This window comes from Battus philenor, unplaced genomic scaffold (assembly GCF_028537555.1).
Source record: "Battus philenor isolate CCGP_79_NKW_IND1 unplaced genomic scaffold, ilBatPhil1.0.hap1 SCAF_6, whole genome shotgun sequence".
Classification (NCBI taxonomy): Eukaryota; Metazoa; Arthropoda; class Insecta; order Lepidoptera; family Papilionidae; genus Battus; species Battus philenor.
Window position 1 is genome coordinate 10,616,373 of NW_027181726.1, and position 17,999 is coordinate 10,634,371.

Below are 17,999 nucleotides of genomic sequence, written 5' to 3' on the forward strand. Positions count from 1 at the left end.
CATGGGACATGAGTATAAATTTAAGTAATACAGGTTAATATGTTATGCAACACGCAGGGTAAAGGTTGGTTGTTTGTTGGGTATTTTAACAATACCATTCTTGTTTAATTTTAAGCTAGGCTAACAATATTTCCTTTCTTTTATATCTATCTCATATATTTGTTTCATTACAGATGGTGACCAGGACAAAGAAAATTTTCGTGGGAGGGCTCTCAGCACCTACAACGCTGGAGGATGTAAAGAATTACTTCGAACAGTTTGGACCGGTGAGTACAATAACCATATATAATAGTATTCTTTCTCGAAAATTATCTCGTTTATTACTAGATTATTATCACGATTTTCGTCATCAAATAAAGTTAGATCAGAATCCTTAGCTAAATCAAATAGATATAGATATAGAATCTTCCGTCGTTGTATAGGAAATTAAAGAATAAGAATACATAATCATTACTTATAAAGATTTGTCTCTGTTTTAAGATTTTATATCTAGTTCTCTGATTTTGCTTCTCTATTTATATTTGATATTTACGTGCATTGTTATTTGCAGCACTTCAGTTAACGTCAAACATTATTTAACAATGACTTCATTACCATGTTTCATTGGGACTTCTTTCAGTAAATGCTGTCTGATCTCCCCGTTCTTTTATTTCGGATCGCTCTTCTTTAGTCGTCAACCTCTTTAGAAAGTCTATACACTCTTACGCGATCTTCCCTTTAAGGCTTTTCTTCCATTCCTGCTCTGTTTCACTACAGATATAGCCCTTCCGCTGCTACTTCAGTTTATAAATTTTGAGCTTTATAAACTACTTTATAAAAATTTTACTATCGAGTATTTCAGTTTTCCGTTGAATTTTATTGTTTAAAATTAGATTCTCTAGAGAAATACCTAGTGTAACTCCCTCTATAACTTATGAAAATAGAGTCCATAGAAGTCAATGAGTTTTATTGACATAAAAATGTAACCTTAGTATATATATGGAGCCTCGAAGAAAAAATAAAATAATTTCATGCTAAAATTCAAGAATTAAAGCATTACGAATAGGTAACATTAGAGGTTGACGCAGGTTTCACACGAATGCACAATAAAAATAACTGTAAAAGTCGCATGTCGAACGTAACCATAGCCATTCTATGTAAGCAGTAACATGACGTCATACGACAGTATCAAATGTTGTATACTACGTCAACATGCTCCACCCTCTGCGAGAAATTCCAACTTTCCTCCAAACTTTTTGGAAAACAGAACCAACAGTCTCAACTTATTATGTCGTGTCTCAGTTGTTAATATTCGACGGTAATTTTTCCAGCGGTAACATCAGCTCACGAGGTATATTTAATAATATACTTTCAAAGAAGGAGTATTATCTCGTACTATTTTAAAGTGTGTTGTCTGTGGTAAATTAGTTTTCTACGTAAGCGTTTGCTCTCTTGCTTGATTGAAAAACAATTCCCACGATGAAGAGGGATATCGATTCGATTTAATATCATTTTATCGTCTTTTCTCAAATCTAAATGGAATGCTTCTTATATTAACGGTTTACAGTTTAAATTCCTTTGTAGAAACGTGCATGGCTGTAAGTTAGCGATAACTGCGGTCTTTGTCTGCCGGTCGCGACTCAGCGCAGGTGTCCGCCTACAAAAGTTTCGCAGTAATTAGCTCCGTATCTGGATGCCGACTAAGGAACTTTTCAGGATTCACTATTGGCTACAGCCGGGGACTCATTGTGCTGGCTCTCAAAGTAATCGTACCCGACCAGCCGCCCGCGACGATCAAAACCTTCATTACCTATTATGAGAGTTTAGAATAAAGCCAAGGAGTTTTTCGGAGTGAATGTGATTGATGCCGAGCGAAGGAAATATCCCGGGAGAGATAAAAGGAATTTAATGAAGAGTCTTTAAGAATAATGATTAAGGCAATGGTTATTCCTTTTCGTTGGCTTAATGATGGCTTATTTCAAATTCCTTTTTATGTTTAAATAATATTGTGTAACCATAATTATACTAATTAAATACACAAATATTAGCCCTACAGAGATGATTAGTCACTATTAATGTAAATGCAAAGCAATATTAAACTTAATATCTCTTAATTATTACCACGATTGCGATAAATTGTGTCAGAGTTTATAAGGCCTTAGTGACGAAGTTAGTTACAAAATGTTAACCCATATTAATATATTAATTAATCAAAAATAAAATTTATATAAAGAATAAATGTAGGCACAATATATATACGTTTAATTCAAAATCGAGTTATGATATGAAATTTAAATATACGCTAAGCAGTGGTTACCTCATATATATAAAAACCTTCCTATAAGTACCAAAAAATTTCATACTTCTTTAAAAATATTGTTTTTTTAGGCTTTATTTCTTCGAATCTAGAATAATTTTACTTGGAGTGACCCAAACACGTAAATATATGTATATAAAAGAGCATTGCAGAAAAAATATTTTATTAACCGTCACTGATTTTATTTTGAAGGTTATAGATATAATGACAATAATGAAAATAAAAGTAACTTTGTAATGGAACGACAAAAATACAATTGTAAATTATAATATACATGTAGGTTATGCTTTTTTATTGAAGATTTGATATAAATGAAACCAATTTAAGCATGTAACATTACGTAAGAAACCTTAAGTGTAATTCGAACTGAGATAAATAAATTTATAATATTATTACATCCAAGAACGCACACCGAGAATCCTGATTACAAATTAATTCAATAACATTCAACCCGTGCACTGTGCTCCCGGCTCGGCATCATTTCGTAAGGGTGTCACATTTTGAGCAAGTTTAATTAACAATCTACTCGCTTTTGTAGGTGCCTTCATTAGTGTATTTGTAGATAAACATTGTACAAACTCGGCACTACTCTGTACCGTGCGTGTGCGTGAGGTCCAAAACGCTAAATTTCACTGTTAGACATCGTTAGGACTAATTTCTAAGCTATGTTACCTGTAATTTAAATTGCATTTATGAACTTTCTATTGAAAACATCGCCTTTTGTTACTAGTCGATTATACGACAGTACAGCCATATATTTTGTCTGTTTGTGGTTAATGTTGTTATCCCAGAGGCTTTTAATCTTCATTGGTTATAACCAAGACTTGCAGAAACTATCATCATTGTATAAATAGTGAGATTGTTGACCGTGACGATCGTGTAAAGTAAAGAATGTTAACATTTAGAGCGAGATACGATCGAGTAGCACAAATTTGTCATCTATAGATTGATATCACAATTTATGTGGAAATGTGGGTGTGCCTGGTACCATACGTCTATCATACTTTGTGTATGTGTGCGTGCGGACCGTAACTGCGAGCTGTCGATAGCGCCCTGGTTCCCTACGTGCGAGCCTTCCGAATGCAAACTGTCTCGGAATATCAAATGAGCCACTTAAATACTGAACACAATGACTACGCCCACCTGAAGCAAAGGCCACGGGGACGCGTGCACGCAACGCTGCCGTAAATGAAAGCCCGGCGGGTCGGGGCCGAAGGGTGGGCGAGGTTGAGCCTCGGTAACGATTTCCTTCAGATAATGGAGAATTTTCTGATGAAAGCTGCTCGACGATGCCCTTTCAAGGATTTAGGAAACGTTGGATTTATGGCCCAACGGTCGACGCAAATTTTGTTCGTCACGATATTATAGTATCTGAGGCATTTATACGGACCCATGCGTGATTATTCGAAACTTACCACTAAAATATATTCTAGATAAAGTTGCACCTAATTTTATATGATTAAGAAAATAAATACTGAATATTCCTCAGCCGAAGTATTTTTCATGAAAGAAGAAAGTAAGAAAGAAGAAGATATGAAAACAGCTTTTTTAAAAAAAATATTTCTTAGAATAATAACTCGATGCGTAATTATATGATTAAATTTCTCTAAATGATATATGTAAATAAAAAAATATAATATCTTAAATATTGCGTCGCGTACCCCTTTTAAATCATTAGTACTTCTGGAATTATATTTTGTCCGCGTTCATACGAAAAATAGGCATAAAATAAATATTTTAATTATAAATAGGATGCTTTACGCAAGTAACTTAATGTACACGATACATTACAAACTACGGAGAGCTTTGTATTTAAAAGGCCTCGGTTTTAATTATTTTATGCCACAGACAGATAGAGCTTTATGTAAAATTAATATGTAAATCATACTCAAATTCACTTGGAAGCCGAACGCCGCCTGTTGGAATCAAGATGTCGACTTAAAAATTAATTAGCCGAACGACCGACGTAATCTTTAAAGCCTATGTCGTTTTAGGAAAACGTTGTATTCTGTTATTGACTTTAATATTTCGGGACAAGGTGTCGTTTGAAACGTTTAATCACTTACGCCCTTTCTATGGTTGCATTCAGCGATAACGGCCCCCGTCGGCAGAAAGCACACTTGTCCCTTCGCATTTCGCCACAGATTTTTTTCTGTTTTCTCATGAAAATGTATGTCGACTTTATCTGTCTATCTGGTTCGCTAAAGCGATCCTATATTTAATGTTAAGCGGACAATTTTATTCGCAAGAATTTTTGGATGGAATGTTTAAGCGAAAATATCTTCTTCGTGTATATTATTACAACATTTATAGAAGAGAGAAAAATAAGTAGGACTTTTTAGCTTTGAAAGATGTTCTGCAACATTCCTGACATCATGAAAATTTGTGTTTTCTCTCTATATTAGTTATCTAAGAGAAAAAAAAACTAAAGAAAAAATATTTTGGATAACGTTTATCCCGTTATTAATACACGATAGAAGACAACAGGCCGTCTAACGATCAAGTTTCGTAACCAATATAAAGTTAGTAAGGGAGCGTTCGCTAAGCTGTGCACGCACTAGAGGACGTCTTTGAGAAAGTTCCGTTGCATGCTTGATTCGCTATTGTTTTAGCTGTCTAGGAAGTCCAAACTCTGACCGTCTCTAGCTTTGTCGATAACTAGAACGGAAGACGCGTGCTGCTTTCCATTACAGCTTACACAATTACTGCTGCTATTTCACAATTTTATTTTTGATTAATTAATGTCTATAACTTTCTGTTGAAATCATTGTCTAGTCCCGTAAGTATTACATGGTTTTTAATTGTGATTGTTGTAAATATAACTTTATTTTTTTGCTGAAATAAACTCAAAATAAGTAAAGTACCAATATACAGCTACTTCCGCCAATTGGTCCGTTTCTTACTTAGGATGGACAAAATAACGCCTGAATCCATTAAATATTTAGACTCAAAATCTAAGATGGTGTTTACATTTATGTGCATAATTCTATAAAAGTAGAAAAGAAAATATTTTTGATTTCATAAGGTATTAAAATATACTTAATAAAGTTATACCTCATATAAAGGTTATGAAACATACCATACAGTTTTTCGGGAGACAATTCAAATAATTGAATGTAATATTAGTGTTAAACTATTGTGAAAACGAATCATAAAGTTAGGCAGTTTGTGGACTCTTAGCGGACTGCGTCGTTAACTAAATATCGCTTACTGTCAGCTGTACTCGAACTGTGACTGAGGCGGGTCCGGAATTTGGCTTAACCGCCCGTTAGGTACGATATCATCGGACGTATATCAATCAGTTGTTACAACGCTCCACGGTCGTCGTTTATCTTCGGGGCCGCTCGGATCTGTCTGTCCAGATTCGTGCATTGTTCCGGCATTAGCAGGGGCAGCCGAAACGGTGGATGTCTGAAATGCCAGTGCGGTAGTACAGTTCCCGTTGCATTGGCACATCGAGTGTTCGATAGGGTATCCAATTTCCCGACGTAAATTGTTCTAATTTGGTTACACGTTGACAGGTGATCGAAAGTTGACAAACTTTATTGCAAAAAGCTTTCCGAATGCCGCATGGTCTTCTTATAATTTTATACAACTTAATACAGTTTCATTAAGGACGTCAAGAATCAATATTTTGATTTCATCAATAATAATCATAAGCCTGTAAAATCAATTACGAATTCTACTGGATATCAATTTAGTTCTCAAAGCAACAAAAAGGACATTGACTTAGTCAAATTATATCATTAAGTGTTTTATTATTCGCATTGAAGCATTGCTAAGCGGCCGCCGGGTACCAATATATTACACTAATGGTTAACTAATTACATTCGGAATTGTTCTTAGTACAACGTAATTGCTCCTAAAGGAGCTTCAAGCATTTTCAGTTCCTACACCGCTCTCTGTTATTAGAAATTTACAAACGATAGTTCAATGAATTAAATTGAAAAACCAATGTGTAAACAGTTACATTTGAAAACATATTTGTAGTACACTAGGCCACACTCAAAGCAGTAGAAATACACAAAAAAAATATTACAAAATATGTTTCCTTTGTAGAAACAATTCAACGGACAATGAATTGAGACGCCGGTTCCAGAGAAGGAAACAAATGTGTGCCCTATCGTTGTCACAGGACGGTTTATATTTCTACGAATGAAATAAAATCGGAATGCGGTGGAACAATGATGTAATAGTTTTCTCGAGCGAGAGGGAAGGTGAGGGAGGTGTGAGGGAGCTCCGGATAAACGTACCCCCAGGGCGAACGATTTGTATTAGCCGTCTAGTACTGTACTCGTAATTGTCGACGCTCCAGGCTACGTCGCGATGCGTCGTGCACTCAAACACGTAAGAGGGGCGAATCCGAAAAAAAGTAATGAAAGAATCGAGGATCGATAGTACGTTTAAATGTTCATGCCACTAATGTAATATATGTACATACACACACACACACACATACATATATATATGTTGCTTTAGAATTCAATATTGATTATGTAATATATTCAATACGTTTAGTATTCTGAAAACAGTCAGTTGATAGAGTGTAAAAACGCGTTCACGCCCTAACTATCAAATCCTGTTACAATGCTGGGTTCGATGGAACGATATAAGCCGATTATTTATATGAAAAATAGAAAATCGCGATAAAGCTCCATATGGAAAAACAGAGTGTACAATATGTTTTGGTTTTACGCATTTAAATAGGGTTACGAATATCTTTTATTCTATTGATATATCGAATAATATCCTTAAAAAAATCCGAAGTGTACTTATTACGTTTCATTTATCTCCATCTTCCAATTTTACGAGAGGATTGCCTTTGAAATGAGAAAATCAACGTAGACATTTGAATCAGCTCACAACATTGAAGTCTTCTTATACAGAGCTTCATCTGAATCGAATAAGGTTCGTTTTACGCGTGTGTGAATGCTTACTCTAAGTATACTGTGGACTCGACTCCGTGAGCTTCTACAAGCTGATTTGAGGCCGGCTGATTATTCTTCCATATATTACTTTTCAATGTAAAAATATATACATTTTTAATATAAGTAATAAGAAACTTTTTGGATCAACGATTATGTAATCTGAAGTTAAGAAGTTAAATTACAAGATCTTTGGAATATGCTGGAAGCATGCCGCTTCTAAAATATCGTAATGGAAATCTACAGGGGTTAGTTATGTCAAGCCGTGGACATCCTACGGCTGAAATACAGATGATAATTATATTTACGACGTATATTGTTTCTCCACTTTAATTATTATATTATCTTCATTTATTCCATAATCTTTATTTTTACTTGAACAGTGCGATCCGTTTTGATATCTATTAAGTTTTTAAATTACCTTTTTGATACTAGTTTTATAATTATCCAATGAAAATCGATTGTCTTGAGTTTTTTTTTTTTGAGCATAATTCGAAAAAAATAATCTGATAATGTATTTCGTAAATTATTATTAAAATTATTTGTTATTTGTATTTAATCTTAGATATATAGTATATTACAAAATCTAGTAATTAATGCTTTATACGTGGTTCTTGTGAGAACGATCATATTTTACATAAGTTCTATTACGCTAACACTGTACTTATGTAGATCTCTTGTAATAGAAATCTCCAATAAGCATTAGATTTATATTAATTTTGGATTATGTTTTATTATGTAATATATGTAATATAGGATGTATTGATTCTAAGTAATGCGCTTAAAAGGGGATGAACTTGGATGTATTTTATGGATAAAAAGTTGTGTAGTTAGAGGTATAACCCACGCATCATCCACGGGCCTGTGTGGAGGATAGGGGAAAATAACAATAGGATCGGGCGGGCGGTGACAATTCAAACTGTCAAATAATTCAAGGTGCGGCGCTACGTATCTCACAATCAGCGAGATCTACCGCCGCTCCGAGCGAGGCACCGTACGTTTTTTTTCCTATCCATTCGGGTTCTTTATTTCTCGCTCCACCATATAAATATAAGAGTTCGGCATCTCCCTCGAATTCCCAAGATGAAAAGGTATTTTTCGCAAGTCGGTTGAGCTAAGGCGTTGCGCGTCGGCTAAACTGTATTCGTTGCAAAGCTTTCCGGTATCAATGCATGAGTTATTACAACATAAATATTTATTCCTCCCTACAGCGTCTTGAAACAGAACTATATTACCTAAAGGATAAATGATTAACTGTACGTCCTGCGCATACCCGTTTGAATATATTGACTTGCTTTTTAAAATAATTTTATAAAAAGGTCGTCAAATTACATAACATTACAAACTTCCCAATTTATGCGTGTTATAATCTGGTGAGGTAGTTACGTGTTACTATATACAAATAACATAAACGTTTTGTCATACTGTAACAAAGTGTTTAATTTTTTTTTTCATCGCTTTTTTTTTTACTAGTATAATTTAAATTGCACATACTTTTTACTACACTAATGTTAATTATCTCTGGTTTACATTGGAAATAAGCAAGCGTATTTTAGTAGTTAACCATAATTTTAATTCATATTGTATTATTTATAGCTCTTATAAAAATTCGATTGGTAATAGACATCTTTTTCATTTTTATATTTCATTTTTTTCAATAATTATTGCTATAAAAAACGATATTTTGCTTTCGATTGAAACATATAAAGAGAGACAGAAATATAAATCCAAAATAAAACAACTACGCATAAGCATTCGCGTGTGTAAGTTGAAAACTTTTTGTTGATATTTAGGACTATAACGTGTAATTTTGCGAAGTTAAAAAAAAAACAAAAGTAAGCAAAAGGAATGTAATAAAGTAGCTGGAGTTCGCGTTTTAGGCGTGAGAGAGAATTTAAGTCCTTTTTAAGTAAAAGTTTATCTCGCTATACAAAGTATTCAAAGCGAGTAAGCAATAAAAATTCTAAGAGGGTGTAAGAGACTCGAGGCTTGACGAAAAAACCATGATGAAGCAAGATCATGAGAGATCTCCGCCATGCTGACTGACAAATTGTTGAGCGTTTCCTTCCTAAAATTCTTTCATCTAAATTCAATTACACTTAAACGAATCGAATATTTTCATGACCGCAATCGTGAAAATTTTATAGCAGCGTTTGGTTATTTTAATTAAAAAAAAAACTATTTGTATTTTGTTTGTTCATATTGTCTGTTCTATCGTAAAACGAACTTTTTCATAAAAACATAATCTATCAAATGTATAATATTTTTCTCATGTTGTGCGACGGATTCACATTTATTTTATATTGTCGTTTGTTTCAATTTTCAATACAAAAGGGTTTTTTAGTTATAAAACGATGTAAAAAGTAGAGTGAAAATTATTATTAGTGGTTTCCAAATATGGTAAAAACAAATTAATGATTTATTTCAAAAGACTAATTTAGTGTAAGTCGTAGAGTTATGATTTATTCTTTATTGTAATAAATAAATGAAAAAATAAGTATTTAGTTTTATACTATATTAATTAGTCAGTTCATTTTAAAGGAAATGAAACCAATTTATATTATAATAAATGTTAAATGAATACACAAACATAACAATAGGGTTGTTAATGAGCTAATTACAGTCGATACTTTCATTTACTGTTCATTGTACTTAATTATGTACATATATATGCAAGTCTCTTATGGATAATACCCATAAACATGTATATTTATTAAACATATAAACTAAAATACATGAATACACCTATTGGATATCTCCCTAAATAGCTAGTAATACAGAACAGTCTAACTCAATACAAACCGTGATAAAGGTTCAATTGTATGCAGTAAATAAAATATGACTTGGAGATATTTCCACATTCGTTTTTCCGTTTTATGCCCTTTTTTTCTAGCGTCCACGGAAAACCCTTCATACAAAATACCTTTCTGATATTGCTCAACTTTATTAGCATTGGGCACGTGTTTTTATATCAGATATAACTCTCACTCCTTCGGCATTTTGTTAAATAAAGATTGCTACACATGTTTCAATGATGTTAGTAAAAATATATTTTCTTGAATTTTTCTAGATTATTACTGTAATATTTTTATACTAAATTAAGCGTGACTGCAAAGTTATTTTAAATACGGACATATGAATTTAATTCACTGATGATAAACACTAATAAGTAAATACTGCGGGCAAGAACTAGTTATCATAGCACCATAAAGACGCTTGTCTACCCGAGCGTAAATAGCAGACGCATTAATTCAGTTACAAGTATCGATAATTTCGACTGCGTAGCCTCAAGTCAGTTCTGAATTGAGCTTACGGCGCAAATAAATAGGTTCTTCGAAAGCTATCGCGAAAGCGAATTAGAATAATGCGCTGCGATTTGGCGTTTCAACAAACGAGAACGTAGAATGGCCCTCAGTGGATTATTCGGGTGTTCGGGTGGGCTCGGCTAAATTTGGGTATAAATAGAGGTGTCGTGACTGCCATGGGCGAATATTGCGATTGGCCGGAATAACCATTGTAAAATGGGCATGTTAAAAATAAAAATAGCTTGTTTTGTACGCTGTTTTAATAAAACATTTTATGTTTGATGTACACATCTTCAGTCACCTGAACAGAAAATTCAAATTAATCAATACGAATTTTATAGCAAGCTTTATTATCATGTGTTTACAGTGTTCATCATCATCAAAAAGTTTTTAGGTTCACTTCTTGACATAGGCTTCCCCCATAGATTTTCAAAAGGACCAGTAGAAAGCAGTCGGTATCTAACATCTTCAGATGTCTATCAACCTTGTGGGTGAACGTCATTCGTTTCGTCTATCTTCCCATGGTCTGCACTTCAGAATCTTAAGACCCCATCGGCTATCTGTTCTGCACGCTATGTAGCCCGCAAAATACTATATTATATATATCGAATTAATTTAGTAACCTTTGTTTTAAAGGTCGCCAAAACAGTCGTTTCGATGTACCCTTTTCTTTGATAAAACATTGTTAATAATGTAAAGCGGCTGAAACGAGAAATTCATTATTAATGCTGATGTGTCGCTTTTCGTACAAAAAACAAGTGCGGTCGTGTCTCCCGGATCAAATGGCGCCGACCTGTCCCCTCAATGCTAATGTTGGAGATTAATGGAATTACCTACGGCCGGAGCTCCAAGTACACTTTCTAAAATTTCACTTATAATAAAACCTTTGACGTTCTCTACTTAATGCTTATGAAACATAAATATAACCGTTATTTATAATTATGTCTGCAATTCATATTTCATTGAATTAATACCATACACCCAATGATTCATCCGATTACATTAAACTTTTTATAAGTTTTTTACACACTTCTAATTTTATTAAATAATAATGTATGTTACAAAAAAAAACTATTACATCTTCTATGGACTTCGGTTTTCTGTAAGAAATTGCTTCGAGTGATAAGACTGACAAGCGCAGGACGCTTATCTACAAAGTAGACACACGATCTTCTTTAAGTTCGTCGGAAGACACTGAATCCAGTGTCTTGGTGGCTTTCTAGCAGTCCCATTGGGAGTGCGCGGCGGAGGCCTGTGTTTACCAGTGAACGCCCTACGGTTGAAATGATAGCGAACATAAGACAGCCATTTTTCTTTATTTATGTTGTTAGAATACTGTTTATATTTCTGATTTTTGCATGCAATAATGTAAATTATATAAAATAAACACAGAACATTACAGAATATACGAAATCAAAAATCTCATAAAGTAATATTAAATTATGGCTTCGGGGAAGCATTTTCGAATATGTCATACGTAAAAACGTTAAAATGCTTAAGAGCAGAAAATTCCGTGTTTTTGAATAAAGCGAACTGAATTACTCCATCAAGATGGAAGTTATCTCATTTTTGACTTATTGTATGCCCGAGAGACCTTATACTGAGCGCAACATGTGTTTTATATCATCTCATCTCCGCTGTATTCCGTAACATCAAGTAACGTGTAGGTACAAGATTGAATACGGAGATACTGCACGGCAGAGGATTTAATATAGTGAAACGAATGCGGAATAGAAAAGATGCACCGGTGTACAAACAAAAATGCTAAAAGCAAAAGGATTTAAATCGAAACGTAAGCCAACGTACTAAAAATAATTTACATACACGTTTTGACTTCACTTTTTATTTTTAACATTCATCATTTTTGATGCAAAATTTAATCAATTTTTTTAAGTTTTTATCTCTACCGTAATTAATCATTAAAACTTGACAAAAACAAAATTCATATGGAGAGAAAAAAAGGTAAAATTGCGAGGCAAAATAGTAAAAAGAACAATTGTTTTTCTTGCAAAATACAGAGAATATCAATACATGTGTTCCGATAATTAAATATTTGACGACAATCTAGACAAGAGGATTTTTGTTAGGTTGTAATCAAAAAAAAATATTGTGTACCATAAAACTTTACAATAAAAATTTAATAATATTATTCTTCAAGGTTTACAGTGTAACGAAATCGAAAAGTTTACAAATATTATTTGTAATTTAGACATTAATGTCAATAAATAAAGTTTATCTGGGTAGGTGGTTCTAAATTAAAAATAAAATAAAATTCTTAAAGTATTTAATTTTTGTACAAAAGTGAGGCATGAAGAGAAATACAATTAAAAACTTTTTTGTTCAGTACAAAGAGAAACCGCACGGAGTTTACGTCTTCATATAAAGAAGTAGGGAAACTATTTTGGTTTCTTAAAGGGACTGGGGTCCATTATCGTTTCTCCCGCTTCAGTAACTCGTTTAATGAACATGTACAATTTGGTCTCTTTCATATAATCGTTAACGTAATATTTAGAAGCCTTAATAATTTAAATAACTGACAAAAGATAAAATAATTTTTATCTATTTTCACATATACGTCATTTTTTAAACGTCTTTTGAAATCTATTCTTTAACAGTAATAATAAACCTTATTTGTACAAACCGCCGAAGCAATAAAATCTATTTAACGGATTTTAGAACGATCAAATGAATTAATATATCTTTAAAAAAAGTACCTTATTATTCTGTAGGCTAGAACTAATTGATGTAGGGCAATAAATATTTGCCGTCGGATCGCCCGCATTGCTCTGAATGTAGATAGAGCAAACAAGATTCCGTAATGCATGCCAATAAGACCCTTACGGAATCCAGAGGATCCAGAGCAACTGAAACCGATACGAATTTTAAGGTTTCCATTGATTCGTATCACAGAAAGGGCGCTCTGCGTTATTTGATAGAACATATATATATATATTTACATACATTTGAACATATATATATATATTATATAATATATTTAGAGACATATTTCGAATATTAGATCAGTTTAAATTAAAATAGTCACACTCGTTTCTAAAGCGTAAATCAAGAGGATTTTTTTTATTTAACTATGAATTTTTTGCCTGATTAAATACATATCACATGGCACTATATCCGAATTTAGTACAATATGATACTGCTGGACGTTATCAAGACTAAAATATCCAAACGTTCAGCATTAAAGTTCTAAAATCGAAAATAAATGAATACCTCATAGAGTATTATATAGAACACAAAACTATCTATTGTCAAAAGATGCCACTTGTTTCTAAAAATCGAAGAAATCTAAAAGTCAAATATGCACAACAATATCGTGATTGTTTTCGTATAGCATAAATCCTTTAGCTGTAACAACATTCACTTGAAAATGTTGAATCTCACAACACGAGATGATATTATCGGACAGTAAAGATAACTTCGACAATTCTTTTTAAAAAGCATTTTCTTTAATAAAATCTATTCAGTGGAGCTATTGATAAATCGAACTAAATAAAATTTATTCTACAATGCAAATAACATAATTACTTGGCTTTGTTGCACGAGGACTGCCGTTGTAAAAACTACGACACTTAGTGCTATCAAAGGCGTACTAATAAAAGCAAACAATAACAAAGCGAAATACAATAGTGAGACTGTAACATTGTTACGCCGCGCTATGTTTCCACCGATAATATTCTCTTTTTTATTTTTCTATTATTTATCTGAATATTGCGATGACATCATTATTTTCGATTTGTGCGTAGGTACAATTTAAATTAGGAGCTAATACTTGAATATGACTCTTTGACTTCTGTATTTCAATAACAGGCTTTTTTATAAAAACATCCGAGTTTATGTTACTTCACTTTTCTAATTCAAATAAATTACAAATACAATATAAATTACTAATTCTTATAGTATTGTTCCAATTTTGATTCCACATGATAATTTTAAAATAATTGAGATTTAATATACATTATGTTAAAGGCCTATATGGAGCAATTTTAAAATTTTCCAAAATGATGTAGAAACATAAAAATTAACACAATACATCTGGTATTGTCATAATCCGGTTAAAGACACATTTAATTAAAAAAGCGAAATAAATAAATGAACGTTATATATGGATACTGAATCCAATATATTAAAAAGTCACAATCCTGTTTATATTCAGAATGAAGTTGGTGCTGGTAGTCATGGAAATCTGTTACAACTACATCGGTCTCAGGGCTTACAATTTTGTACCTAAGACAATATTATAAAATCATCGACTTCATCTAGTTAGTGAATATTTCAACAGACAATGTATAAAAAAAGCTATTTCACTATAGTATTTCAGGTAATTCATCCACAAAGCTTCTTATTGCATACAAGATAACACTTTGGAATGATGTGTTCGCCTCCAGGCTGTCTAAATGTTTAATAAAAAATGTAGATAAGAATTTTTGAAAAAAAGTACATAGTTCCGACTTTCTTTCGTCGATTCTACTTGGGTCTGAAACATTTATCATCTTAATAAATGGTATTGTCCTTAATTAAAAAGTAATTGTTCATTTGTTGAAGGAAGTATTTTAAGAATTTAAATTGAAATGAAAATCACAAGTCTTCGTTTTCGGGAAAAAAATCTTAAATTGTAAAATCTTCGAAGACCCACAAGACAATGTAGCGAAACATTTTACCGGTGCCCTCTGTCACCCGTAATTAGTTTTTTCCTCTGGAGTAATCGTTGTCGGTAAGTTCCAGCATGCAACGTTGTAGCCCCTTAATGAAAATGCTCTTAAGTGCTCGTGTTTAATGTTTATTTACTTCCACTTTATTTTTTACCTCCTTCCCCGTCATGCCTCTTGTAAACACAAACGCGACGTTTGCTATCAATTACACACAAGGTTAGTTCAGATTTTGAATGTAATGTGCTTACAATATTTTCATCATCAATTTTTTTGTTCATGGTTTTACCTTTATAAATAAAGTTCTGTAATAAACTAGTAAATTTTCGTTTTTTTGTAAAATACTTGTAATAGTTATCCAAGCAAAAAATATATAAATTTTTTGTCAAAGTTAAAAGTAAAATTTTATAATTAGTTTTCAACTTAAAAGTAATGCTTTTAAAAACGTTTACAACAATGTAAATATTTAATCTATAAACATTCGATTTCGCGACGGTTACAATTATAGTGTGAAATTATGAGCTAAATTAATACACTCTATGTAGTAAATATAGATGGCAGCACCTCTTAGTCAAACAGCCGTCGTCTCTTTGCGTGATGCGGTGAGTAGCAAAAAATGAGGGGCCATTTTAACTTACGCCGCAAAATAAGCAAATTTTTGCCTTCCAGTGCCATAATACCAGAAAGAAGAGGCCTTTTAGCTTTTTAGGTGGGTTATTTTATTACAAAAATGAATTTTATTCCATGAGATAAGTCTTAATGTAAACATGACTTGAAGGTGGCATCGTAGTAGTTAGGAGTTTATTATTTTCATCGCAATTTACCAGCCCATTTGTGTTTCGCACTTACTGACAAATATAACTTTTAACAAAAGTTTAATGATTACCAAAAAGACAGTATCATATTACGTTTAGTGTCATGTTCCGATTTAGAGAAAAAAAAATGTTTTAGGTCTAAATTTATTTAACCTTGAGTTCGAGGAGACAATTTACTCGTGTTTTTATAGTTTCTCATGGGCGTTTCTTGTTTTAATTTTGTTTAAGAACGTGCGCATTTCCCATCGGCAGTGATGTCTAGAGCCCCTGTACTACCGTTGGCCTAATGTCGCGAGGCGTCGAAATTTATCGCGCCGCTTGTAATACCTCCCCCCCTCCGCCCGACACGTCACCCCGTCACCCCGTCACCCGACACACTTATAACGTTTTCTAATGAAATTGTCCACAAACTCCCGCTCGCCACAACCCCCGGGCCGTCGACGCCGCCGGATGAACCGAAAAAAGTACAGCTCGCCTTACTAATGGCTTCATTTATCACAGTCACTAACAGTGATACACCGCAACGACGTTTTATATTTAATTTGGCCCTCTGCGGAATAAATTTCGGCCCTATCGAGCCTATAATAATAAAGGACAAGTAGTAGCTCTTGAGTTATCCGAATGGGTCGCTGAACGAGCAGTAGGCTTTTGCGGATTAATTTGTTGGCGACTAAGTGATAAGTTAGAGGCGCTGTGCTCCCCTGGATCGAGACTTACGATCTCTGCCTACACGAGCTCAAGGGGGACAACTTTTTAGTACTTTTTGTTTTCATGATCGGATATCCATTGCGGTACAAGAGGTCAAAATTGTTTTATATCGTAAAGAAAGTTGTTTAAACATTAAATTTGTTTCCTTTAACTTGTACAAACAAAATTGTTACAAATTAATTTAATTAAAGAAAAACAAAGGTGGCTACGTAAAAGAGGAAAAGGTTAGATAATAATTATCAATTAACGGATGATTCTACTAAAGCGCTACAATTAACATTTTCTTTTTAAATTTACCGTACCGATTGTTAATTATCTTAGATCGTGTTACATGGGATATGAAAAACTTGAAAGTAATTAAACTAGATAACATAGATGGTAATTCTCGAGTATAACTAATATCGTAAAACTTAACATTCGTAACGATTACGGTTAGATAGCTTCGAATTTCCTATATTTTGGCTCACATAACGCTACCTTTAGGTAACAGTTACCCCCCACTAACGTTTGAATACATCGCGCCAGATTAAAGTAAGCCCACATTTAAACAGCGAACCGCGTAATTTGGCAACTGAGCTGTGATTAGATAGTGCTTCAGCCTCGTTAGTGTAATGAGAACGGTTTTGTTAACCTTCGCCCACGATGCTGTCACTTACGTTATTTAAAATCTTAAAGTTCATAATTAAAATACCAATTATACACAAGCTTGTTGGTTATAGGAGTAACAGCTTTAGAGAAAATATATATTACCGATCAGAATATAGACCATACAGTTTTAACTGCATCCAGAGCATTGGAATTTACAATTAGTATATCAACAGATTTCAGTTCTGCAAAACTAGTAAAATTCCTGTATTGTTCGACAGGAGTCCCTTGGAATACGCTTTGCAAGTTTTGAATCCGGAATAAGAGGTCTATAAATCTCGGATCCAGGGCGTTAAGCCTTTTTGCTCTATCTAGATTATAAATCAAGTCAATCTTCAACAGACTACATCCATTGATGTAATAGATCATCATTGTCTACCACTAGAGCATTAATGACCTGATTTTTCTGTTTAATATTACAAATGGCTTGATATCCAGAATTAGTTGCAAAAATAGGATTGTCGACTAATGCAACTGGTTTTAAGTTGCGACTAATAATTTATGTGTCCTTTGCAACTACCACCGACAACATTTATTAAACTTCCTTGTAACCAGGATCTTTACATTTTTTGCACTATAGTGAGCACGATAAGGCAATTCTTTGCAAAACATTTCTTTAAAAATGACAATTCAGTGGGCGG

At 33.2% G+C, this 17,999-nt stretch overlaps 1 protein-coding gene across 5 annotated transcripts in view; it reads left to right on the top strand.

Moving 5' to 3' along the window:
- Rbp6 (RNA-binding protein 6) overlaps positions 1–17,999 on the top strand; it is a 511,568-nt gene that overhangs the window by 363,009 nt on the left and 130,560 nt on the right. For all 5 annotated transcript variants that reach the window (XM_068773329.1, XM_068773331.1, XM_068773330.1 and 2 more), the window contains one exon: positions 174–266. In XM_068773329.1, coding sequence (XP_068629430.1) covers positions 174–266 — 93 coding nt within the window. The remainder of the gene's footprint in view (positions 1–173; positions 267–17,999) is intronic.